General features: G+C 38.1%; 1 protein-coding gene across 3 annotated transcripts in view; it reads left to right on the top strand.

Annotated features, from left to right (window-relative positions):
• The window catches only part of TMEM163 (transmembrane protein 163), a 105,645-nt gene that overhangs the window by 628 nt on the left and 79,872 nt on the right, over nucleotides 1-25,145 (top strand). The window contains exons 2-3 of one of the 3 annotated variants that reach the window (XM_030016628.1): nucleotides 4,963-5,082; nucleotides 18,518-18,572. The exons of 1 other annotated variant lie outside the window; for it this stretch is intronic. In XM_030016628.1, the coding sequence (XP_029872488.1) occupies nucleotides 4,996-5,082; nucleotides 18,518-18,572 (142 nt within the window). In that variant the 5' untranslated portion in view covers nucleotides 4,963-4,995. The remainder of the gene's footprint in view (nucleotides 1-4,962; nucleotides 5,083-18,517; nucleotides 18,573-25,145) is intronic. One more of the 3 variants, XM_030016625.2, reaches the window with a different exon arrangement.

The following is a 25,145-nucleotide window of genomic DNA, read 5'->3' as shown; positions in this document are numbered from 1 at the left end:
AGCCGCTCTCTGCTCGCAGCCGCCCGCCGTGCTTCTCAGCGCCCCGCTCTCCTCCGGACCCCCTTGCTGTCCCTCACAACCCCCCCCCCGCTCCTCGCCGCAGCCCCGGCCTCCCGCCGTGTGAGGGCCCGCAGGCCCCGCTCCCGCCCTGCCCCTGCCGCCGCCTCAGCGCCCCCGGCCGCCTCCCCTCAGCCCGCCGCTAACACTCGCTTAACATTCCCCCCCGCACCGCCCTCGAAGCTTTTTTTTTTTACCCCTTTTTAGTTCTCGTACGAGCACCCCGCGACAGCTTTAAAATATTTTTATAAACTCTATTCGTGGCTGTTCCCACCTCGCCCGAAAACTTGCCTGCCTGCCTGCCTGGCGGGGGAGCGGGTGCTGGCGGGCGGCGGCACACGGCGCTGCTCCCGCTCCACAGGCGAGGGGGAGAGCCCGGGCTGAGGGGCGCAGGTGGCGGCGGGGGCTCCCGGGAGGGACAGGCAGCGCCGGAGGTTTTCTCGCCGCCGAAGAGAGGGAGGGAGGCCGCTAAGGTTACCTGCCGGCGGGGCTTGTGGCAGCCGCCTTCCGAACAGGGGCACAACGGGGCCTTTCTGTGGTGGTCTGCTACGGCCCTGGCTGGGTAGCGAAGTCAGGGCGGTTACCTTACTCCTTGTCTCCCTTCCCCTACCGTGCAGTGCGCTTCCATATAACTCGTTTTTTAGTATTTGCCTAAATATCTGGCCAGAGATGGAAAGCTGCCTCCTTCCAAACCGTGTTACTCTTTAATGTGAAGCACGCCTATGTTGGACATCTGTTAACGATGTGTGAGGTGCTAGCTTACCTGCGGCCCATAAAGGCAGCTGCCATTTTAACCCTCCCCCTTGCCTTGTCTTCCACAATGCCTTCCAGGCTCCTCTTCCACACAATTTGTCTCCGTTTTTTATTTCACGTATAGGCTTTCCTTAGCCTTTCTATTGCCTTTACTTCCTTTCTCTTTTTGTTTTCAGCATCCCCAAGTCCCTTTTGTGTTCTCGGTCTTAATCCTACATGTAACTCCCGTATCCCCTGTTCTTTCCCCAGCTTTCCAAATGCCTGTGCTTGCTCACAAATCCTAGACACGAAGTAGAGAAGTAAGGGGGAAGAGCAGTCACCACCTTCCCTGACAGGTTTCAGTCACGTTGGGGCTGGGGACAGCAGCCCTTTTTCCAGGAGTACCCTCACTGTCGCCGCCAATGGCAGGGGACAGACATTGTGACTGGGGGCAATTTGAGGCTTCAGTTCTGTTTTCAATAACAGGAATCAGGAATTTTGATTATGGTTCAAACATGGAAGTTTGATCACAGAGATTTTTAATTTGTGCTCTGTATGACACAGCTGAAGATGAAAGCTGGCTCTTCTGGTATTAAGGGTAATTCCAAAAAGAGAGTCTGTTGTACCTAACCTTATCTCTTTCTAGGAGGGACATGAGACTAAAGCTGCTGATTGTATTTCCTTCTCTGCCTTCACACTCTTTCTATGGCCCTTGCAGTAGATTTCTTTTAGCCTTTCCTATAGTCACCGATTCCGTCTACCATTGTAGAGGAAAATCTGGTATGCTTTTTGCAGGTTGTCCCTGTTGAAATTGTTACAGTCTGTCCTTTTAGATTGTACTTTTTCTTATGATCCTTCCCAATGAATCATAGCAGATCCAGTTATAGAGATGATACTTCCATGTTTGCTAAAAATAAAAACTAACCCTAAATTTTGGAACAAGATTATTTGCTCTTTAAGAGTCAGATCAAAATCAGTGATAGTTTTGTGGATGGGTCCTTAAATTAACATCTTAGGTGAACAATTTTTCTATTAGTCTTATCTCTTCCACAAATTCTAACTTGACATTTTAAAATGATCCCTTAGCCAAATAGAAAAGTACTTCTGGTAAGTCAGCATATGGTAAAGAATATCCTAGAATCACTTCACAAATATGCCAAGCTTGTGTTCTGCAACTGTTAGACAGGTTTTTTCTCCTTCTGATTTTTTTATGGGAAGAAAATCTGTTAATATAGGAAGGTACTGAAAGATAAAGTAAAAATCCAGTGGATTTAACCAGCTCATCATCTCTTCTTTACCTTGAGGATACCTATGTGTTAAATAAATTAATGGCAATAAAATTACTCAGTATGTTAATTTCAGGGCGGAGGAATTTTATCAGTAGATACTAGCTTTTTGTTTTTGTAGCAATGCAGGCCATACCGAAAGATTATCTTTCAGCCTCCTGTGGATGCTTAAAACTTGTTTTCTACTGGTCAGTGGAAAAAATATGGAGGTTTACCTTGTGAATTGTGTTGTTGCGTGTAAATTAATGAGCTGCTGTTGCTTCTAAATAATTTTCATGCTATGGGCTTGGTAGTCACGTGAATGAGTTTGTATTTTTGTGTGCCGTCCCCTAGGACACTCATAACAATAATATGATCTTTCTCAGGGGTGAAAATTGGTAGATACAAAAAAATTATTTGAATTATTTTAGGAAGGAAGGGATCACATTTCTCACAGCTAGAATATGCCAGCCATTTTGAGAGAAAGACAAACACACACACACGGCAGAAGTGGTTCAGTTTTATAAGGATTGCAGTCTCTGTCATACTGGACACGTGCTTGACATGTGATTAGTAATCAGCAGTGCTGCACTAGCTATGGGGGTTATTATTAATTTCTTAATTTAATTAGGGTATTATTTGATTTGTAAGTATCCACTGTGTATGTTGGACTTCCCAGGTAATAGCGAGCTGTAGCCATGAATTATAGGATGTCTTTAAAGAAACAAACAGGTGAGGATGTCTGTCATTCTGATCCGTGTTTATTTGAGGTTTGAAATATTGAGAATCAAAACTTCGCTAAGAAAACCTGCTTTGCTTTACATTCCAACAAGATTTGGGCTGTAATTTAAAATCCTTGGTTTGGGGAGGGGGCAGGAGGGGCGCAAAACGTGAGAAGATGTGTTTTCTCTATGGTTATATTAGTAGAAAACTCTCCTGTATTTCAAGATGTATTGTTAAATTACCTCATATCAGACAGCAGTTAAACTGTGCATCATTATATGTAGTGGCAGAAGATAGGCCAAACATTGGGAAAAAAAAATATTTCTTCACACAAATGAAAGCAGGCTATATGAGAAATAGCTGTGCAGTACTATCAGTAAAAGACTCAAACCCTTCAGAGTTGTCATCTGGTAGTTTTCATCTATTAAGGAAAGAATGCACGTAATAAGAAAGAGACATCATTTCAATATAGGGTCTAGTAATTCTCCTGCATGCAAGTTTGCAAATTCTTTTCCATTCATAAAGAGGGGAGTGTGTAGCACAAAAGTGAGGTAATATTTTAAATTTTCTAAAAACACAGTACAAGCATGAAATTCTCCCAGTGGCTTTCTGAACTACCATAAAGAAACTCTCTCTGCTTTATTGTAATTGAGGTGAAAAAAGCATGAAGAATTTTTCCAAGACAACGTGAATCCCACTGATTGTGCTAGGATTAGAACCAGTAATTTTGACAGACTTCAAGTGGCAGAATAAAATCTGGTGACTTGAATTGTTACCACCCCTGGATGCCTGCCCCTCTGCTGACACATTGCTGCCCCTGAGGCAGAGATGTCTGCTTCACTTCTGAAATGATTCCTACATCATTACAGTTTTCAGCCAGTATATTACAGTTGGTTGAAATTAATATCTGTTAATGTTAATAAACTTGGTTAAACAAGGTGTGGATTCAGGAGTATACTAATAACCAGAGCAGGTGTCCCTGCCTTGAGAGTGGCAATAGCCATCAGAGAGAAAACCGGGAAGGTGAGGATAGTAACAGCTTCAGCTGTTATGTTTTAATCTGCTGCTGAGTCTGCCAGAGCCCCTGTTCTCAACCCTTTGTCTAAGGCATTAGACCCGCTACTGAAAGGTTGTGCTATTAAACCAGTGCCCCAGTTCAATGCATTCAGTGCAGGCAAGTCCCTCTGAAAAGTGATCATCATTTAAGAGGAACCACCCACATTTTCTGGAGTAATTAATTAAGAAAGTTAAAAGCTATCAGGCATTCTCTCTAACTAAGCAGGTTTGAGCTGGAACTTGCTGGTGAAAAAGAACGTGTGTTTCAAATTAGATGAATATATTAAGCACAAAAGAATCTGGATGGGATATACAGAAGGCAAATATGTTAAATTCTGAATGCATTTTAAAAGTGGCTTAAGACTCAGACTGAGAGAATGAAAACCAAAGAATGTTGTTATTTTCTTTATTTTTAACCTGAATTCTTCTCTGTGATTTAAGATGAGTGGACAAAAGAATTCCACAAATTGAAAGCATTAAAAAAGAGAGAAAGCAATCCCATTCACTTGTGTTCAACGGACTTCCGTGCTGATTGCAATAATGATAGAATTGGTTGTTCAGTTAGTTCTAGATGGGGATGTATTCTTACCTCACATGAAGGACGTTATGCTTCAAGAGGTTTTTTTCAGCTGTGATGGCTTTGATTCTAAGGTATGCCTGCTTCTACTTCAGTGCTCAATATGTCCAGTATATTCCTGTGCATCAGTAGGTTATTTCGCAGAGACTGGTGAGCATGAGTTTTTCTCCTATGTTAATTATGTTCAGGATCCTGAAGTTCTGAAACGAGTTTTGATCTGAGTGAGTATAGGACAGAGCCCTTTCTTGTGTAGATGTACAGGTGGAAAACGTAAGGGATGTGAATTTTGTAACTGCCCTACAATTGCAGTGCTCTTTTTAAGTGACTGATGTGTGGGTCTTTCTATGTGAAATCAAAACAACTTGTGTGTGCTCTCCTTGCTTACTCATATGTTTCTGGTGGCTTCATTCACTTAACCTTAATAATGTGAGCAGGATTTGATTCTGCATGTAATATAGAATGTAAATATATGATCTAGGTCTGAACTAAAACAGCTGTGTTTTTAAAAGGAGCAATGTATTGTTCATACCCTCTTTGCTTATTGCTTATCAGGTTTGCTAGAAAGCAGTACAAGGCTAAAACCTCATGAAGCTCAAAGCTACAGAAAGAAGGCATTGTGGGTTTCCTGGGTCTCCATTATTGTCACACTGGCTCTTGCAGTGGCTGCTTTCAGTGAGTATTGGGAATATTTTAAATCTTCACACCTTTTCCTTTTTTTTTTTTTTTTTTTTTCTTTTGGGCTCTCAGAATTTCTCTCTTTGTGGAAGCTTTCTCATGTTTTTCCTTTACAACTGCTAAAGAGGTTTTTCTCTAGACTGCCTGTGTCTGCATGGTGCTTATAAATTAGTAAAACTGTTATTTTTTTCTGCAGAGGATAGGGTTGTTGAAGGTCAGAGAAAGAAACAGGAGATGTTGATTCCTGTTAGCATTTATGCATGTGGAACTGTTCATTTTACAGATTAGTGTAAAAATCATTATGCAGTGGATTGCCTTTAACTAAAGAGGTCAAATATGACAAGTCTTAATCCACCTGGGATTTGTAGTGGAAACGCTATAATAAAGAATAGTGAATTGTAAGGGAGAAATATATAATTTATCTGTACTACACTGACAGATACCCTAACACAATGCTAATCTGGAGGAGAAATACTAGGGTTTTTTTTTTAAGCCAGTGTTTTTCTTTAAGTTTCAAGACATTTGCCTAGTTTACACAAAGAATTTGGAAAAAAACCCGAAACCACTTTTATATGGAAAAAAATGAAATATATTTCTTTTATTTCACAACGGGGAAAAAAAGCTACATTGAACTAAAATATATTTTTATTTACACAATGCAAATTTTTAAAATACTAGCTTTCTATCTTGGTCAATTAAGTAACACTGCATTACTGTAAGGACAAAAAGAAATGTGGAATCTGGAACAAAATCTTTGTGATGGCATATTCTCTGTTTAAAAGAAGGAAAAACCAGAAGTGACTGAATTTACGTGTTTATATAAACAAAAGGAAAGCTCTGTCTAGGAGACAAGACATCTAGAGATGTCTCAAAACATCATTCTTCAGCTTGATAAAGACAGACTTGCTTTTTTGTTGTTGTTTTTTTTTTTTTTTTTTGGGGGGGGGGGGAGCGGTGTCTGAAGTTGCAGCAGCATGTGCTTTATTATTCTAATCTGCAGTGTACGACCTGCTGCTGGAAGTTGGTGTCAGCTCCCAGGAGAGATTATTAGAATCCGACCAAATGGTCTCTGAAAACTCAACACACATTTCTCAGAGCGATTTATATAGAAACACAGGTACAATAACTTGATTCAAAAAAGAGAAAAGAGAAGGAACACTTAAAAGCAGAATCTAGCACTGTGAAGAATTTTAATGTTAAGAAGAAAGCAGGACATCTGAGTTTCCATTTTGTTCTGCTTCATGAAAATGCAATAGTCTGTCTTTGCTACTGAAGCAACATAAAAGTAAGTAGAATGTTATAGAATAATTAACAATATAATTTTAGGGAATATTGAGAAATGGCTTAATTTTATTTTACGTTTTCATTTGTCAGAGTTGCAAGACTTAAGTATAAAATGGATAACGAAACCACTCCATTTCTTTTAAAAGGGTCTTTTAAAAATTTTTCTAAGATTAGTTAGGTTATCTGAAAGCTTTTGTTTTCTGTTTTCCTTATTTGTAGCACTCTGGCAGTGTTTTAGAAACCCAACAAGAAAACCCAGCAGATAAGGTAGTCCCTGCCTGGATATAATGTGACTGCATACTCAGCTGGAGTGGATAAGCATTGAACTCGGGAATTGAAATCAGCTGTTAGTAGTTGACTAGTTATATGTCTTTGGAATGTATCTTTCCTTGTGGTTTGAAGGGGCTAAATTTATGAAAAATACAAGAGGAAGCAGCACGCAGATATATATTAAATCTGTATACACAGCCTCTTAATAGACAGTTGACAGTTAACTTGTATGCCACAAAAACATTGCCAGGCCTTTTGATATGCTTAGTATTAAAACTTCTTAATCTTTGAGGAAAATATGTTCTTCTAGACTTGCTTTGCTCCCCCATGCAATTTCAGCAGTCCTACTCAGTTTATCATCTCACATTGGCTGCTCTCTTCCTTTGTGCTGTCCTTTTAGCAGGTTCCTCTAGCCAATCCATGAGTTGGGAGACATGCCAGGTGACCAGAGTTTGCTACCTGTTTGACATAAATGACGAGTTGTCACTTTGGGGTGTTTGACACTGCCAATTTTTTGTGAGCACCTGCTATTTAAAGTTTCCTGTTTCCGTTTTACCCTTGCCTGTAATGGTAAAGTGTTAGCAGTACAGCCCTGACGTTCCACTTCAGTGAAAAATGGGGGCCTGCTGTGCTAATTGTTGGGCTACACTGACTGTATTCTCCCTACTGTTTCTGATTCCCTGATAAATTCTTCCTGTAAATTTCTGTTTTATCCTCTTACATGCTTCAAAAGACTTTATTGCAAGTCTATCTTCTAGTGCTGCTCTTGCCGCAGCACATGATATAGTAAAGATAGTAGTAGGCCAGGGAACTGACATTACTTGATAGCTGTAGTTGAAGAAATGGAGGACATGGAGGATAAGAAAAGTACTAAGGGGAGTGATACCCGTGTACATGGTCTGTGTGGAGAGTGGGGAAGTGATTCAAGAGTCTCCTTTTCCAACCAAGTGTTTGTAACTAGACTACCTTTCCTTTTTTATGGTCTGCTCCCTCCCTTGAGTGCTGCAGCATTATCACCATCCTTCCTTTCAAGACTACTCTGTTTGCTTCCAAAGCTATATTTTTCCAGCATTAGAGTAAGTTGGAATGGTTTATCTTGACTGGTACGAGATGTTTGCTTTGGGTGGGATTATGATGATGCCCCAGCTGAACTTTCACTTGGTAATATTGAAAGAGATTGACAAATCTTATGTTGACCTGAATACACAAAGTAGTTTCCTTGTTAGGTAATGATGTATGGCACATGAGGCATGAGATCCGTCGATCTGAACTCTGTGTGTTAGACTTACTATTAAGAACCTGTGTATAGTGTATTATAAAAGTATATAAATTCAAATTATGATGTACCTATATACATGTCGTATATTTGCTACGTAACAGGTGTATAGTATGTATTCTCTTTGGGATGGGCTGTTTGTGGCCTGACATATTGGAACGCAGAAGATGAAATGCTGGTGTATACATCAAAATGTGTTTGGTCTCTTTAGGTTTGGAAATCTAAACTAGGCTAGGCTGGATATGGAGCAGGATGGCTGCTTAAGGGAAAATGAAATCATCATCTTTCATTCATTAATATTGAGAAGTAGGATTTACACAGACCATAAAATCAGCTTTTTTATTTAGCTGAAAGAACAGATCTCTTGCTATCAGGAACTTAATATACTGATTTTTACCACAGAAGTGCTGTACTTATAAAAGACCATTTGGAAACTTTGGCTGCTGTCTCGAAATGCAGCTTCGGCACTCCGTGGTAATGGTTATGGTCTCACTGGCTTTGGATGCTGTTGAAGGTGTTGCTTTCCAGCAGATAGTTGCACAAGGCTTCAGTAAAATCTTTATAGACTTAAATTTGTAAGATCCTTGAGGTCAGTGGAGCCCTATGGTATCATCTTTAGCAACTGAAATTTAGGCTTACTTAGAATCAGTTATGCATATTCTGACATTTGTGGTTTTGTGCAATACTTTTATGGTCAGATACTGAGCAATGCCTGAGGAATAAGTTCATTTCACTTTTCATTTCGATGCTGCCTGAAATTTGTATGTTTGTAGAATTCTTATAAAGAGTGGATTTACATTTTTATAAATATGTAGTCATAAACTGAGACAGGCATGATAAAAAGTACTAAAATGAACATTAATTTATTCCTCAGCACCCCAAGTAAGTACTGGATTAATCATTTTAATATAATTATTTGTTTCTGGTTTACAATAATACAAGAAAAGAATGATAATACAATATGAACATATTTTTTTCAACATATATATGTGTAGTATAAGGTTGCAGTCTAAATCATTTCATAATAACAACTATAACTTCTCCTTTCTGTAGCTGCAGTATTGTAGGTTCATACTGAGCCTAGTTTCAGAATCATAGTAGAGGACAAGGGACTATTACTGTGGAATGGAACTCTGGTGTTTTGAAACCCATTATTCTTAATTTCTTGACATTTATGTTACTAAAGCGTAATTTTGAAAAATCTGCAAATATAGCTTTTGCTGTTAAAGTTTAATTTCTGCTCAAGCAGCTAATCTCTGATAATATTGTCAAAACAGAAACAGACTCTCATTCTATCTGGTATTTCTTGTCCAGTGTAGATTTGTGATTCACAGAATGTAGTTTGTTCATTCATCTTCCTGATTTGGTTAGCTAAAATTGTTTCACAGTGAATGGAGTAGTCATATCGATATATCAGAACAACGTATAGACCAAATTTTGTACTAAAAGCTCTCTTTGTAGTCAGAGATTGAGTAAAGATTTAGTATGTGGGCCTTTGTAAATGTAAGCTTTGTTAAGGGCTTTCATGAGGCAGCCGTTGAGATGGAACTTGCAGACAGCCTGTCCCAGCGTGGTCAGAGTGTGCTGAATAGGCCCTGCATGCTAATGCATCACGGGAAGAGTCGATGCTGGGCTATTTGCAAAATGCTGGAGAAATAACAGGCAGGTTGTGAAATCTGTCCTCATGGTTGTCTTGGAGATCACTTCTTTTAGATCACCACAGGCATATTTAAGGGTTTAGCTCTATAGAAATAAGTGAAAACTTGAGTGCAACCAATAGGTCCATGATTTGAGGTCCTATTCTGGTAAGTGTTTAGTCTGGTGTGGTAAATATGCAATGTTATTTTGAGAAGGTGAATTTTATTCACTACAAGAAAGGCATTGAGGTGCTGGAGCGTGTCCAAAGAAGAGCAACAAAGCTGGTGAAGGGTCTAGAGCACAAGTCTTTTGAGGAGCGGCTGAGGGACCTGGGGTTGTTTAGCCTGGAGAAAAGGAGGCTGAGAGGAGACCTTATTGCTCTGTACAACTACATGGAAGAAGGTTGTAGTGAGGTGGGTGTTGGTCTATTCTCCCAAGTAACAAGTGATAGAACAAGAGGAAATGGCCTCAAGTTGCGCTACGGGAGATTTAGATTGGATATTAGGAAAAATTTCTTTACTGAAAGGGTTGTCAAGCACTGGAACAGGCTGCCCAGGGAAGTGGTTGGGTTGCCACCCCTGGAGGTTTTTAAAAGAGGTGTAGATGTGGCGCTTAGGGACATGGTTTGGTAGTGGACTTGGCAGTGTTAGGTTGACAGTTGGCCTTGATCTTCGAGGTCTTTTCCAACCTAAATGATTCTATGATTTTGTTAATCTGTATGGTATCTCAGATGGAAACTTGGTAGATACAGTTCTGTCGGTGGGAGTATTTTATAGGATTAACTATTGGCCCATGGATAAGATGTTACAAGTAAAGGCAAAGAAACTGGCATTCTGATTTTGTATACAACATCATCTGTGTTTCAAATTGAATTGCTGAAAAATGTTTTATTAAAGTGAGCTTCCACATACTGGGATTAGAGAGGCATTATGTTTGAAATGCATGGTCCATACGCTTAGAAATTTCAGGGTAGAGCTTGCTTTCAGATTAAAGCTTCATCCCAGTCCAGACATCCCATCCCAGTCTAACAGATGGATTCAAATGCCAACAAACCTTAGGAAGTATGGATCCAGGTCTACTTTCTTCATTGGAATGACAAAATTGAGCCATAAAATCTCATTTTGGTTAGCTGTAGGACATGACTGCTGATTCTCCTTCCCTATTATGCTACTTTGGTGTACTGCAAATGGAGTTACATGGGACAAACGTTGAGCAATTGAAGGTGTTATCATCTGGATGCTTGGATGTGAACTTATTGATGTAATCTGTCACTCCTCATCTCAGGCATACTACTCAGACGACTGAGTTGGGGAGTGACTATATTAATTTACTGATGAATATATCATTTTCCCAGTGACCCATTCCTATTCTTGCTTGAAAAATTAAATATATGCGGGCTTTCCCTTATGTTTGCCCAATACTTAGTATACCCTGGGCACAGCTGTGAATAATAATCCTGCTAATAAAGAATATAGGTGAAGGTTCATGATTCTGAGGCTCTTTAGTTTGGATATCCAATTCAACATTCTTTAAAGGTCACTGAATGTCAGAGAAATGATGGGCATTCAGAACTCAGGCCTATTTTAGAGTGTCTCAGCTGGGTACCTAAACAATTCTCCAGGACCACTGACCACAGGAAAAGTATGGTCTTTGTGTTTTCTCTTCCAGGAGCTATATAGAATTGTATTTCTAGCTCCTAAAGACCTGAGAGGTGTGGGGTTTTTTTGTGTTGTGTTTTGTTTTGTTTTCTTTTGTTTAGCAGAGCACATTACATTTATTCAGAAAGTTACATTTCAAGTCACAATACCATGCAGACCCTTAAAACCAAGTAAAGGCTAAATACAGAATAGAGCTGCTGTGTGATAGTATGCAGATCCCTCATTTTGCATATTTCTTAGGGCATTTAATTACATCAGTTACAAAAAGACAGATGCTTCAGGGCTGTAGTCTCACAGAAGTGTTAATGAAATATAGAACTTAAATTCCCAAGGTAGAATTCTGATATTGGTGACACTTGTGCAACCCTATTGTTCTCATTATAGCTGCATCACTACAGTCAAAACCAGAGTTTGGTCCTAACCATGTTATACGTAAGATCTAAAGGACAAAAATATCCATTGCCTGTGCAGCACTGGCAAAAGATAGCCTTTTGTATAGGTCAATCTGTACTTAGTAACAGCAAAATGCAATTTTCATTCACTGAAAATGAGATGAGAGACCAGTAAGGGCCTGTCTTTTTTTAGGCATACAAAAATCTAAGTGACTTTCTTGGGAGGAGAAAATAGCATATGGATGTCAAGTTCAAGACTGATAGCTGTTGAACAGAAGTATAGGTCTAAAATCTGCAATGCTTCACACATCATGAAATCTTTTCCTTAGTTGGCAGGCAAAATGATGATAGAAATCTGTGAAATCTAGAACAGGCTATATAATGATCTCTGTCTATATGTTTGAACAGTAAACAATTTAAAAAATTGTTGCTGTGGTAGAAGTGTATTAAAACAACTGAGTTTGTGTTTAAATGCTAACCTTTAAAACATATGAGCCTGTTGTATTTTTACATTAGAAAATTGCCATTTAATCATTCCTTGTGCTAAGTACTGATTCCTTTCTCATAAGAAAAGATCATCCTAAAGAATTTTGAAATTAAACCAGGATGCTGATATTGAGGGAGAACTAGCACTCTAACATCATTTCATGAAGAATGAGGAACATGCAAGTATGTTAAGTCTAGGCTATTTAGTGTAAAAATCATAAACACAATTCTTTCCTTTGTTGTTTTAATTTTCCTTTCTGAGATTGTGGGTTTTTTTGTGCAAAAGTCTGAAATAAGTGTGTGCAATATCTAAAACAGTAATGTCCTTTAAATGAATTAACATCTCTATTATATTACATAATTTATACCATATAAAATATATATAATATGCATATTCTAATATATATTATATTTATTTCATAGCAGGAGACTTTAGACACTCAGAATTTGGCCTTCAGTGTTGCCATCAGATCTCTGCTAGGGTTCCATTAAAGGCAACTTTGTGTTTGATGAATCAGAGGTTCTAACTATGAAAATACAGTTGTGTAGCAAGGTACAATATACAAATAAGTGAGGTAAATAACTCGGCAGTGTTAAGTAATTGGGCTGGTGTCATGGATCCTGCTCATATCCCTGAGAGAATTATACTGCGCCATTAGACACAGATGTAGGTAGAGGGTGAATTTTGCATATGGGAAAAGAAGAACTGAACACTTAATGGGGAGGGTTTTAGGCATGCCACTTGGCGATAACTGGGTAGTGTGGGAATGATGCGCCCTACAGCCATCCCTAGCCTGTAGTGGATGAAAAATGTGTATCTTGGCTAAAATAGACAAAAACAGTTAGAAAAGGAAGGAATATTATGTTTATTGCATGTGAATGGTATTAACTGTTGTCCATAAAGAACTGTTTGACTTTTTCTGTGTAAAATTGAATTTAAATAATCCTCTAGTACAAGTCTCAGTTGCTGCTCTTGGTTTATTTGGTATATCGCATATGTAAGTGGTTGTACATCTGCCCTTTGAAGAATCATCACTGCAGTCTTAAAAGTCAAATGTATTTTCAATCAGTCGCTGTAGTATCAGTTCCACAAAGTAGTACCTCAGCTGTTGCAGGCTTACCTTTTGTGCAAAGGCATGAATGTGTTAGCAGATTTCTTTATGAATGCCTGATATACCAGTAGAATTTTATTTTCGTAGATCATGAGATATTTTCTCTGCTCTCCCAATTTAAAAACACGCTGCTTTGCTTATTGGCAAAGATGAACTTGTAATTCTTTGTATCTGGAGCTGAAAATCAAGATTAATGAAAGAAAAAGGATGTTTAATATTCATTGTACAGTATCACTTTATTGTTTGAAGTTTGTGAGGTTGTAAAGCACTACTGAATTAAAAAGAACTTTGTGAGCAGCAGTGAAAGTGATGAAAATCAGAACACAGCTTTCTTTCCCTTAGGTTTTCTTTACTTCTGCCAGAAATTTTAAAATATTCATGTGTTTTAACTTAGTAGACAACAAAAGTAAACAACAAAATGTGAACTTGTATCTGATTTAAATTTTTTAATAACACTTATAACTTTTGCTTTACTGGGGAGGTTGATAGTGGTTGGTGTTTACTTCTTGGCACTTATTCTCTGTGATTTTTCAGTAACAGTGTTTGAGTTCCCTTCACTGAAAGTTGAAGCTTGTTAGATTTTAATACTTTTTCAGTACAGAATTTTATTTGCAGATGACTCATACAGTATATGCCTGCACTGTAGGAGGACTTAATAACAGTAAAATAATCACATAAATAATATCTGCTTCTTTACAATGCAATGTAGCTCCCAGCAGATCTATACCATGTTGCAGTAGGACATACTGTTGGTTGGCTGACACATGTACTTCCTTGTTGCCAACTCTGGTGAAGCAGTGGTAGTGCTAGATGAGAAATGGGAGCATCTGAGGGACTGTGGGTACATATAGAGTGGTAGCGGAGAAAATCTATTATAATGGAGGGTGATGTTGTTTCAGTAGGTGGCACTGCCCCTTCTGAGGTTAATAACCCAGTATTAACTGAGGGACACTTTTGTTTCTGAAAACACCACCAGCAAGAGCATAAAGCTTATGTCCTAGATACTCCTATTTGTTACATGCTATGATACTTTTTGAGAAAAGGCATGTTAGTACTGATCTTGTGAAAAATCTAGTTTGATAAATTAATCTACTATTTTATTTGAAAAAATTATTATTTATCATTGTAGGTGATAAACTGTACTAGAACCCCATTATGCTCTGTTAAACAGCTGTGCTTGTCCACTGTAGTGTTGTGCATTTCTGGCGCATTGTAAAACAATGTGTGGTTTGATCAATACATTATTGTACCTTACTGAAAATATTACACAATTATTAGTCTAAAATAAAAATAGGTAAAAATACTGTGGGGTTGGGTTGTTTGGTGGTGTTGAGGTTTTTTTTTTTTTTCATTGAGGGTATGGTACTTGGATGATAAGGGCCTATAGTTGTTCTGATCTCTATTTTGCATTCATAGATCTTGATATTCTGTCAAGCAACTGTAGTGTCAGTTGGTCAAGTCTTTCAGGTTGAAGGATTGGAAAACTTTGATACATTGTATTAAAAGGGTAGTACAACCTGGTCAAATTAGTTTTGTTCAAATGAGGATTATCGCAGGTCTTTGTTAAAGACTGAAACCAAAGTCTGGAAGTAGGGTAAGGCAAGATAACTTTTAATAGACACTAACCTTCATTTGCAAACCAACCTTCTCCAGAAAAACCATAAAGAGCTCCTAAGTATCTCTTCTGACTTTCATGTATGACCCATTACTGTTCTTTTTTCTCTGGATGTGGAGAAAAAGGGACGGATAAGCTTAGCTTCGGAGTTAGAAGTAACGGATTAGTCAGTGCTTAGTCAAAGAAGAGTGACCAGAAATAACCAGCTGGTATTTTTGCTAGACAGAAAAACTGCAGAGGAAGGGGTATAGTCTGACAAATAACATAAAAATAGCTAGACAAGAGGCATCTGCCTTCCAGGAACTGCTGCAGAATAAGTGGCTTTTGGTACTTGCACCATGAACTCTGCCTTTCTGGAGAGATCTCTGGGCCATTTTCATGCTAGATGCTATCCTGAGAATATGAGAAATATCTATGGCAGAACAAGATCCTCGGCTGAACCTAAATGAAGATTTCTCATCAGATATGAGGACTGTTTATCTTCTGCTATTAAAAATTATGCATCAAGGAACTGTTAAGTATAATGTATCTTTTCAATATATCCGGGTGAAGAAAATATACCTCTAAGTGCGTTGTCCTCAGATCGCATTTTTTAATGAAACATTTCAATGGCCAAAGAATGACAGTATTTCCCCAGGCCCTGAGAAGAAAAATCTCAAATTTTAGAGGGAAGATTTATTATTGTTCAGTGGGAGATTTAATAGAATGGAAATGTAACCTGCAGTTTCAGCTAGGATGTGTAGCTGGGGAAAATAAAGGTAGCTCCATGCATTCCCATTCTGGTAGGCCTGGTAGACAACTGGTAGACAGGTTAAGGTATACTTGAAATGCTGAAGTCCAAATTAGAAAGGAGTTCCTTAGAAATAGTATTTTGTGGAAACTACATAACTTACTTTACCTTGATCAAAAGAATGATTTGTGATCCTTCAATGAAAAGAATGGTCTTTCAAAGCAACAAATGGCTTCAGATATTTAATAACAGATTTGTGATGTTTGGAACAGTTAAATTCACATTTAGTGTGAATTGAGTTAATCCTAGAAAAACGTTTCTAACAGTTCCGTGAAAAACATAGGGCAGAGCCAAGTAACCAGCATCAGACCTGGCTAACATCATGGAAGCTAGTGACAAAACTTATTGCAGTGGTGGCAGATCACTTCCTAATTGCATGGCTAAGGAGTTACGAGAAAACTGCTAAACAGCACAAGAAAAAATAAGACAGCCTGTACTAGCATTGCGTTATGCTGATCAGTTTGTATGTGTGTAAGTGCATGCTGCTGGGGATACAGAAAGACAGATGAAAAGCATCAGTCTTAGCTTGTTGTTTTGTAAGAGAGTGAATGAGGGCTATATGTATGCCTGGAGGATTATTTGCTACCTCCCAACTTGATAGACATCACTATTCTCTGACTTGCTGCTGTGGCTACCATGTATCAGTCTATAATGTCTAACTATGTGGAACTAATAGTACCCAAAAGAGCCAATTCACTTGCTCATCTTTGTGGCGCATTAGAAACTAATAATAAACTGTGTCTCCTTTTTATTTGTCATGACTTGATATTTCTGTGTGTAATTAGCTGCAACAAGAAAAGGAGAGATTGTTGAACAATTCTTTCTATCCGTGAAAAAATAGGTCAGCAAATTAATTTGTACAGATTGTTAGTTAAGGAGGTAAAATTCATAGTTATGTTCTTTTACCATGTGAGTTCTGATTATGGGAAACCTGTAGTTACTGCTTCTGCCTGTGTAAAAAATAAAAAAATAAATAAATCATATCTAATATTGAGATGTGGGCAGCAAAATGATCCAATTTTGGTATTTTGAATCCTGGTGAGCACTTGAGCAAACCCTGCTCAAAGGGAGATTTCCTGCTACTCTCCCACTAAGAGATACGCATTGGGTTACCGTGTGTACATTTCCCTGCTGAGAAGCATCTGGTGGATGAAAACAAGGCTTGGATTTAAGGGATAATGTTGCAAGTAATGTTTAATGGCTTATGGAATCTTTAGGCTTGAAATCTCCTAAATACACTTAAAGTAATTTATAGGGACAGATCTTCAGTTGGAGTACATAGATTTGTTGACTTCCATGAGTTTATTTCAATTTGAAACTGATAAGCGTCTAGCCCTAAAGCTTATGGCAAATGATAGGATGAACTTACACTAGATGAGGTGTTTTCAGACTTATATCTCCTTTTAGCATTTTCTTGTTTTTTTGATAGTAACTCTTGTTTTGTCCCTCATTTTTGTGAGATAATATTTGCTTAAGGCAGCCTGTTTAAACTTTCACAAGCTGAGGAAAAAAGGTGAATTAATGCTAACTCTGATCCTGCTAGGTTCACAGAGACTGGGCCAAGAATTTGCTCCAGGGACTATTCTAATCCTGGGCATAGCCCAAGCTTTCTTTGCAGCCTTGGGAAAATGATTTTACTGCCGTAAGCTTGTTCTCCATCTGCACACATCAGGTTTTGATACATGAAAAAGGAATTGAATTTTCTGTGAAAAAATTGGAGGGTTTTTGCTATATAGTAGTTGACACGTTTATGTGTATCCTAAGTCTTCCATAGCGACAACATGCACTGAATTTTGTATGTACAGTTCTAGGCAGGTATTACAGGCTGTTTTGTCTCAGTACTAGACCTCCTGATTTGTGGGATAATTTCCATCATTTGTTGTGGTTTACCTTGTGAAAACTATTTCAAAGTCACAGAATTTTTAATGCCGTAATGCTTGTGATTGAATGTGTTTAGAAGTATTTGACTTCTTGTTGCCTGGGCTGTAGTAATTTTGCAGTTGAGCGATGTGTTTTGGGTTGGTGGGTTTTGAGGAATGTGGCCTTGTTCTTGTTGGTATTTTCGTGATGCAGTTAGCCCACTTGCTGCTGAACTGAAACAGAGTAAAGGCTCTGTTAGACAATTAAGGGTAAGAGGACAGGATTGTGCAGGTGTGTAATGGTAGTGGCTGTTGGTGCAGCGCCTCTTGAGGTTCATGAAGTGAAGTACTTAGGGACTTGGACCTTTTTCTTTTTTCTTCTTTTTTTCTCCCTTTGGTAGATGGTAGAGAGAGGTAAATGCTATTAACATTTTTTTTTCAGTGCTGGGAAACTTGTGTTTCTTCTGTTTCTTTGAGTAACCATTTTCATTGGCCAGATAGATGTTGGAAAGAACTTTTTACAACTTAAAACCGCTGTCAAATGAGTTCCATTGAGAAATAAAAGAAGACAGGAGAACACTAGGAAATAACCTGCCTTGAATTCTAAGTGCGTGAAGTTTTTGAGATCAAGGAAGAGATTCTTATGGAGGTTGGCAGTTTAAAAAAATTTAAAGTCTCTTTGAGCAGCAAGTAAGGTGGTTTTAACCACTGACAGTTGTCAGGAACACATTAGTGAGGCCTTGACTTTCAAGAAAGAACCTATTTTTTTAGCTGTACGTTTGACCTCGCGATGTTCAGTGTAACTTTTCATGTCAGCATAAGTCTGATGTTATTTTTTGCAGGGCTATGCTAGGTTTGTTGCACGTACTTTTACTTTTTTTGTGAAAACTGAGCCTGAGGTTTTGAAAATTGGAGGTTTTTGTAACAAAGCTCAGCACTCCACAGTTCAAAAGTAAGGTTTTAAAGCTGCATCAAAAGTGCAGTTGGATTCCATGAGGTTACCAAATGTTTTCTCTTTTATTCTTTTCTTCTTCACTGTTTTTTTTTGCCAGGAGTTGAACAGGCATTTGGGGTTTGGCTGGCTCAGGTGTGCCCTTCTAAAACTAGGTAAGTTACATCTTTCACAGACTATATAGACAGATTGGTCACTGCATTTACTACTCTGTAAGTAACTGCTGCTGATAATTTGTAACTGAGCTGTGAATATTTTTCAGGGCAGGACACAGGGAAGTGAAATGAGAGTCTAATGGGTCAGAGTAGCTAAAGCATGTATGTCCCTGAAGATTGCTATGGTGTTGGAGGAAGTCCACCTAATCCTTGTAGCTTAAAAACTAAGCAAGAATCCATTTATGAAGGCGAAGGAAGTCTATGAACGTGAATGTTGATACTGTCAGCCAGAATGGTGTCCCTGATGGTTTTCTTAGGTGGCTGAAAGTTTGTATCCACCTATTTTAGAATGGAGAAGATAGTCTTGCCATGTTGTCTTAGAACATAATAAACAACTTTCTGCATATGAAGTTTCACTTTATTTCTCCTCCTGGTATGCTTAGAGTTCACCGTGAAATAAATGCTGTTTTGCAGTGACTGTTAGACACACTGAAGTTTAGTGGGGTTGGTGATTTGTTGCTCTTGTTATGTACTGTGTGCATTTTCTGCATAGGCTTCCTGCTGCAATGCAGTTTGCTGAGCAGAAAAAAACCTTGCTAAATTTTGCTCTTACAAAAAGCAAGCCAAAATAATATGCAAAATTCTGTAGTACAGGAAAAAAGGTTTCCTAAATATGGTAGTGATTTAAAACAAAACAAGCACCCTAAATACTGTGTTAAGTTTGTTTAAAAATTAAGTCGGTGCTTATCACTCATGACATCCATTTTTCATGACCAAATGCACATCACTTATTGAGTGTACAAGGTACATGTTTCTGTGATGATGTATTCTTTTTTGAGCCTGTTATACTTGTCATTTCATGCCTGGTATGGAGAAGAACTTCACGTAGATGATTTGAGGAAGAGCTACAAAAGAATTGTTGTCTTGCCTGATCTTTACAGCTGTTGCAGCCTCATATGGCATAGTCAGCATTTGAGGATGTGGATGGGAATTAGAGAAGACATACAGAGGAGTTCTTAGGGATAGAAGATTACATGCTAACAGTGAATCTGCTGGGTCTACAGGTCAGTCCTGAGAAGGTTTCGGTGTCTTGTGTGTTACAAGTTGTGGTTGTCAAGTCTTTGAAACAGACTTTGTTTACAGAGCTGCTTTCAGTCCCACTGTCTTCACTGTCCTCACGTACATTGGCAATGCTCAGCATCCCTGGAATAAGGAAAAGCCAAAGGCTTATCTAATCATCATCAGGGACAGATGAATCCTTTTAAAGATGGAAGTTTTTTGATTTTTGCTTTCCCTTTGGGTGTTCTTGGTTTTACTGTGATATTGTATAGATGTGAGCACAATCAGCCTTTCTCTTAATGACAATCTTAAAAATGTAGGTGGACCTGAGGATTTCCATGACTTTCACATAGTTCAAGAAAGCAGACATGCTTCCAGTTGGAAAGGAGGGATGGAATCCGGTAGTGTCAATGCTAAACACATATGGAAATGGACTCTTATGTGGATCATCCAGGGTAAAACCCACCAAACTTGGCAGCACACCACTTTATAAACAAGGAGGTGATATTTAGTCATCCTGTCCTACATAGTAGAGGGCACATGGGAAAACAAATTGCGCAGCTGGGTTGCAAAGAAGCTGCAGGACTAATAAATTGGTTTGGAAATCTCATGCGAATGTATAAACATAAGCATGCAGGTACTGTGATTTAAAGCAAGAGCACAAACTATGTGGCGTCTTGCTGAGTACTATGTAATAAGGAATTACATTGCATGGATGCAGTGTTTCTAAAAAATCATTCTCAGTTTCAGATGAAGTAAGCTCTCAAGAGAGTTGGGGCAGCTAAGGGACAAGGATTATAAAACCAGGCTTGTACTCTTGTGCACTACTGTCAATTCCCTTCTTGCTTGGCACAGTGAGCAAGGTTGCTTATGGCAGATGATACCAAACTGATTTAATTCAGAAGGAGAGCGTCCCAGTCAGTCAGTTTTTAAAACAGTCAGAAATCGTTGGAGAAAAGGCACTTTTGGAGGTAAAGAATTGCGTGTGCTGATGCTGATGGTATTTAGCTATGTGTCCCGTCCCCCCCCCCCCCCCCCCCCCCGAATTTCTCATGCAAATATAAATAGGTTATTCATCAAAAGTAGAGGACACATGAGGACCTGACCTTTGCTTGTAGTAATGAATCTATTTAACTATCATCCAAGTGATACATTTCACAGTTAACTGTAGCTGAAGAAGTGATATTGCTACCTGTGCTTTACAGGCAGTTTTGCAGTTACACAGCCATTTTATTCCGAAAAGCAGCAGATTTGATATTTGGTTTGTATGTGTCCATCTCTGGGGTCCAATTAGGAATGAATGCAAATGGTGTGCTTTTCCTTTCCTGGTGGCCTAGGCTTCAGTGCAAAAAGTATTAGTTACTGTATGGTGTGAGAACGCCTTTTAGACCTAAACATTTACAATCTGTTTTCTATATTCTAACTTTCTGTATGTGTATACAATGATTTCACTAGGAGGTTAGGTAAGATGCAGGGAAGTTAATAAAATGTATCCTATTAATGATGATGCATAGCTCTCCTACTCACAGTAATGTATCTGCCTTGATTTCACTTGCATAGCTTTAATCAGAATTGATTTTTACATTCATGTGCTATGGTATGTGTCTTGTGATACTGAAAATATTAAGATAAGGAAAGTCAACATCTTGGGTCAGCAGAAAATGTTGACAAAGGGGTTCTGTTTGGGAGATACTTGATATTCATTATCTTCACTGGAATCAATAGAAATCCTTTGACATAGGGTGAGATCAATAGCTAGGAATATTTGACTTTGCAAAAAAGTGCACAAAATGCAAAGAATAAAAATATATAAAAGAGCTAGTTAGGTTATGTTTTCCAATTCACTGTTACATAGGTTCCACAAAATAAAATAAAATCAATAAGCACGCAGGGTAAACAAAGTGCTATGTCCTTGGCACTGTAGCTGTTTGGAAACAGCAGAGTAATGAACCTGAGAATGAGTCTACTTCAAAGACAGACATTCCCTTATGAAGATACTTCCAGTGGGTACTTGTTCATGCTTTAGAGGTAGGATTTTCAATGAAGCAGTCAAGTTCTATAAATCCTGCTACTGTGGTTTAAGAAGTTATCAGTAAACTGTCCTCAAATGTCTCCTCTGCCCTACAACAGAGTTAGCAGGACAGAGTGTATTCATTTACTACTTGTGCTTCATTTACTACCTTGTAAAGTCCAGATTTTTTTTTTAACGTAGGTTAATTGTTTTAGCTTAGGCAAACGATAGGCTCTAGAAAATCTGAATTCACTTTCTAGTTCTGGTGCTGGTAGGTTGCTTAATTTTTCTGTCACCACAATGCACTTGGATTTTGAGGGCTGCATTCAGTTCTAGTCATTCTAATTTAAGATGAAGAATTAGAAATTAAACAAAAATTAGAACTTCAAATGCCTGATGTAGTTGTTCATTTTGTTTTCATTGAGATTATTCACATCGTATTCATAAGCCTTAGTAAGATCATGGTCTTAGGCTTTGAGATTTTCAGGAAAGAATATCTTTTTCTAAGTGTTGGTACAGTGTAGAATATAGTATAGAATTCCACCAGTTTTAGGTAAAAATGACAGTGTTAGGATAGTTGTACAAATCACAGAAACACAGAACAAGGTACGTAGGACCTTGAAGGAGGTTTTAATGTAGTTGCATATGGTTTTGTTGAATTTCTTCCTCTTAGCTTCATCTATATTAAAAAAAAAAAAAGATAATTCAGAATTCTAATACTGTCTTTTTAGATAATCTTCAGTCCTCCTACTGAGGTTGGGTGGGATGGCATCAAAACTCTTCCTGTTTCCATGTTACCCATAGGTATAACACTGTAAAATTTGAGGTGTGGATGAGAACCCTGGTCCCGGTGAAGCTTTTGTAGGATTTTTGCCCTTTCTTCAATAGGTCCAGAATGTCATTTGCCAACAGTATTAAGAATTCCAATGAGTATTTGTTTTTTCCCTCTGAAAACATTCCACTTGGCTTATAAGGCCTTTTTGGAATGTTTTCTGCCTTTGGTTGCTATGATGAAATCTATAACTTGAATATAGTTTTCTGTTCATGAATAATTTGTTAATCTTTCTGTGTTCAGACTCAGTGGTGGTGTTCAACTCAAAGTGGAAGAACAAAACCTAACCCTTCATGTCCCACAATTACATTTAACAGTGCTTTATGTCTCTGTTACCTCATCTGTTCCCATTCTTATTTTAGGAGAAATCTAATGGCTACTTAGAAAAACATTGCTTTTTTTTGCTTCTTGCTCTCCGGAAGGACAAAAGGTTATTGCAAAGAAGGATTGTATGTTAGTACAGGAGCAATTCTATTGTGTTATAGTGTCTGGAAGCACGGGTTTTAAAAAATGAAAAAACAAATTCAGACTCTGAAATTGGAGTGAATTCCTATGGTTTATAATGGGCTGTGATTTTATGGAATGCCTAAAAATTAAACTAAATTTATATTATTTTTTTCATGGAACTGCTAATGATACAGAATGGAACGCTGACTGAGGCAGTGGGGACTGATGGCAAAATGATGAGAAAAACACCCTTTGATTTTAGGTTCTGGGATTTTTAAGTGCAATTTTAGGTCTGTTTTGAAAGGCTTATAATCTTTGATATATAATGGTGTTTGCTGAGAACCAGAGAAGCAGTAGCCACTGTTGAAAATATAGCTATTAATTTTTAATTTTTTTTACATAGAGAATAATAAAACCAGGCCCTCTTCCTTTTTTGTACACAGTAAGACTGACTTTCTTACCTATAGGAGGAAGCATCATGTTTCACTTCGAAGTTGTACACTGGCATGCTCTGCTTTCTAGGCCAAGCTTTTACACCCTCTGTTTCCTTTTTCCAGTCGTAGATGGAAATAATAACGCTTTATTTCTGTTTCAAAAAGAGTGAGACTTACTAAACCCCATTAGTGCTGCCCAGTAAGAAAATTGCTTCAGATCACAGGCAAAGGGAGAAGGCTACATTGCTGTACAGCTCATTTTATCTTTGCTTCTGCCTCCATCACTACAGTCATTCAGGCAAATTGCCGTTAAAATAGTGTAAGGTGTTGTGGATCAGTGCATGTAAAATGCCGGAAGAAGAGACTAGCACAAACTAGACCGCAGTTACTGTTCAGATGACATCTCTGAAATGTTGGCTTTTTCTGAGGACTGCTTCTTCTGGGGGGGCTGTGCTGAGAATTAAGTAGGTGGTCTGTTTTGTTGTGTATGCCTTAGTATGTGGTACACACCTTTCCTTATCACTTAAAATAATTTTTTTTTTCCTGAAAAATGGAAATTAAGGCTGGTGTTTTCAAAGGTGACTCCATCCTGGAAAAAATATGCCATTCTGGAATTTAACTTCTTTTTATTAAACTAATCATTCTGATTAAAAACCATGAGGTCTGTTTGTCTCCAGTATTTGGTAATAACTTTCAAAGCTTTAATTATTGTTTTGTAGTAGTAGGAAAACTGACATGACATAGGCATTTTTATATTAGTATTATTTATTCTATTTCCCATATGAAAATAGCTACTTCAAAGTAGCTCCCCGGATCCATTTACATAGGCTGTTTGAAAATCTAAGCCTAAAAATACTGCTGGATGCTGTTTTCAGTGGCTAACAGCAACACACAGGTGTGGCAATACTAGTTTCCTTCTTACTCCATACAGAGACAAACTTTTGTCTACTTGACAGATGGAAAGATGACAAAGTTTCATCATTGATAGTTATTAATCTCCTCAATTTTTTATTGACCTTCTTGTTGGCAAGGGCTGCTGTACTCTATGTAGGCTATGATCCTGAATCACTCTTAAAAGCTCATACAGTGTCTGCCTCTAGTGCCATGCCCGCTTCCACAGATATTGGTGAAGGATCCAGAACATGATGTTACTTTTCTGTTTTGTGAAACGATGATTAAATCTGAGCTGGTTTAGAAAATAATGTAGTGATTCATAACGCTGCACATAGCGCATGTTGATTTTTGAGATTAGTAAAAATAGCAGGGGTAGCTGCTTTGAACAACTGTCAAGTTTGCAGGTCCAAAATTAATTGACAATTTCTTTTCTTTCTCCCCTGATTTGCTTGGATTATGGAAAGGCAGAATTTAGCTTTAAGGGGTGGTGTGAAAGCAACAGAACCTGGAGACATGAATTCTTTATGCATTTCTACTCTTATCTATCAGATGAAACCCTTTTTCAAATCAGAAAAGTTTCTTAGCATTTTTTTTTCATGGAGAGATAGATGTTTATCTAGCAGATTAAGAATGTTAAGCAACCTCCTCTCTTCTGTGCTCACTGTACAAGTAATGATGTGGTATTTCAGATATTTCATGATACGCGTCTGTTTTGCTGATGTAGTTCATACAGTTAATTGCCTTTAGCTGGAGTTAGGTCAGCCTTGTAAGTAGTGGACTTCAAAGCAGCTGACATTTGTTTGAATGGTTTTCAGTCCCTAGCAACTGAATAGCTTGTCATCTTAAAAAATTAAATTAGGTTTTCCAGAAGTACTTGAGAAAGCAATTGTGTTGTA

Source organism: Aquila chrysaetos, chromosome 6 (assembly GCF_900496995.4).
Source record: "Aquila chrysaetos chrysaetos chromosome 6, bAquChr1.4, whole genome shotgun sequence".
NCBI lineage: Eukaryota > Metazoa > Chordata > Aves > Accipitriformes > Accipitridae > Aquila > Aquila chrysaetos.
Note: the sequence above shows the minus strand (reverse complement) of the source record. Positions and strands in the feature narration are given on the sequence as shown.